This window comes from Asparagus officinalis, chromosome 3, assembly GCF_001876935.1.
Source record: "Asparagus officinalis chromosome 3, Aspof.V1, whole genome shotgun sequence".
Lineage (NCBI taxonomy): Eukaryota > Viridiplantae > Streptophyta > Magnoliopsida > Asparagales > Asparagaceae > Asparagus > Asparagus officinalis.
Window position 1 is genome coordinate 48,551,395 of NC_033796.1, and position 1,404 is coordinate 48,552,798.

General features: G+C 45.2%; 1 protein-coding gene across 1 annotated transcript; it reads right to left on the minus strand.

Annotated features, from left to right (window-relative positions):
• LOC109835064 lies at positions 208–675 on the minus strand. Its single transcript, XM_020403064.1, has one exon. It carries the CDS (start codon positions 673–675, stop codon positions 208–210), a length of 468 nt encoding a protein of 155 aa, XP_020258653.1.

Sequence of the window (1,404 nt, forward strand, 5' to 3'; positions counted from 1 at the left end):
GCGGGTTCATGTGATAATGAGGGAGATTAGGAAGCACTGAACCCAGAATGAAATCAATGTGGTGCTGAATATCCCTCATGGGATGAAGTTCCTCGGGTAGCTCTTCAGGAATCAACACTTCGAACTCCTTAAGTAGTAACTTCATCTTATCTGGAACCTCCATGAGCGTCTTTAATTCCTCCTTCACCACTAAGACAAACCTCTGCTTTAACTCTTTTGACTCGGCCAACTCATACTCTCTCGGATGTGGCCTTTCTTAATAAGGTCCTCAATGGTGTCCTGTAATATCTTCTTCTCCTGCGGGTTCATGTGATAATGAGGGAGATTAGGAAGCACTGAACCCAGAATGAAATCAATGTGGTGCTGAATATCCCTCATGGGATGAAGTTCCTCGGGTAGCTCTTCAGGAATCAACACTTCGAACTCCTTAAGTAGTAACTTCATCTTATCTGGAACCTCCATGAGCGTCTTTAATTCCTCCTTCACCACTAAGACAAACCTCTGCTTTAACTCTTTTGACTCGGCCAGAAACTCTCCCTTGTTACAAAGAGATATATGTTTGGAATTTTGATATTTGAGGCTCTTTGGAGAGGGTGGAATAGATGGTATGATGATCTTTTTATTCATCCACACAAAAGAGTACTCGTTCTTCTTGCCGCCATGCTTAGACAACATCATACTACCACGGTCGTCCCAACAATACATGGCATGCATCCATATCCACAACATCACAAGCAACAGAATCACTATAAGTCTTTCCTAGTGATAGTGGTACGCGGCATACTTCAGTCACCTTCATGGAGGGACCCTTCTTGATCCATCCGATGGTATAAGGCATATGCTTGGTCTCGGTCGGTAATTTCAAGTGATCCACCAAGGCCTTTGACACAATATTCTCACAGCTTCCATTGTCAATGATAAGGGTGCACACCTTGTTGTTGATTGAACATCTAGAAAAGAAAATTTGGTGTCGTTGTGATGAATCTGGTGTCTTCTGAGCGCATAGGAGTCGTAGAACAACACACAACACATTGTCGTCTTCAATCTCGACAACCTCTTCCTCATACTCTTCTTCAGATGCTGTGTGTCCATCCTCAGCTTTCTCATAATCCGCAAGATTGACCTTCCGCCGCTGTGGGTACTCGTTGGACTTATGCCCTGGTTGGAGACATCAGAAACACTTCTCTACAGTTGGCTTGGCATACAGACTTGCTTGAGTCGTCGGGGGCTATGGTTGAGTTGTCGACCGCTCGGTCGACCGTGGAGGAACAGGACGATCAATCGTCCTTTGCCTGGCTGACTCTCCTCTCGCCTTCTCGACCTAACCTCCCTATTCGGTTTGTCTGAAAGGTAACGCTTTGGAGGATAATCTTTCCGTCTTGAGAGCCATGTTATGGGCTTCGT

Excerpts from the sequence above, each read along its gene's own strand:
- LOC109835064 (XM_020403064.1), bottom strand. The coding sequence starts at position 675 with ATGTTGTCTAAGCATGGCGGCAAGAAGAACGAGTACTCTTTTGTGTGG.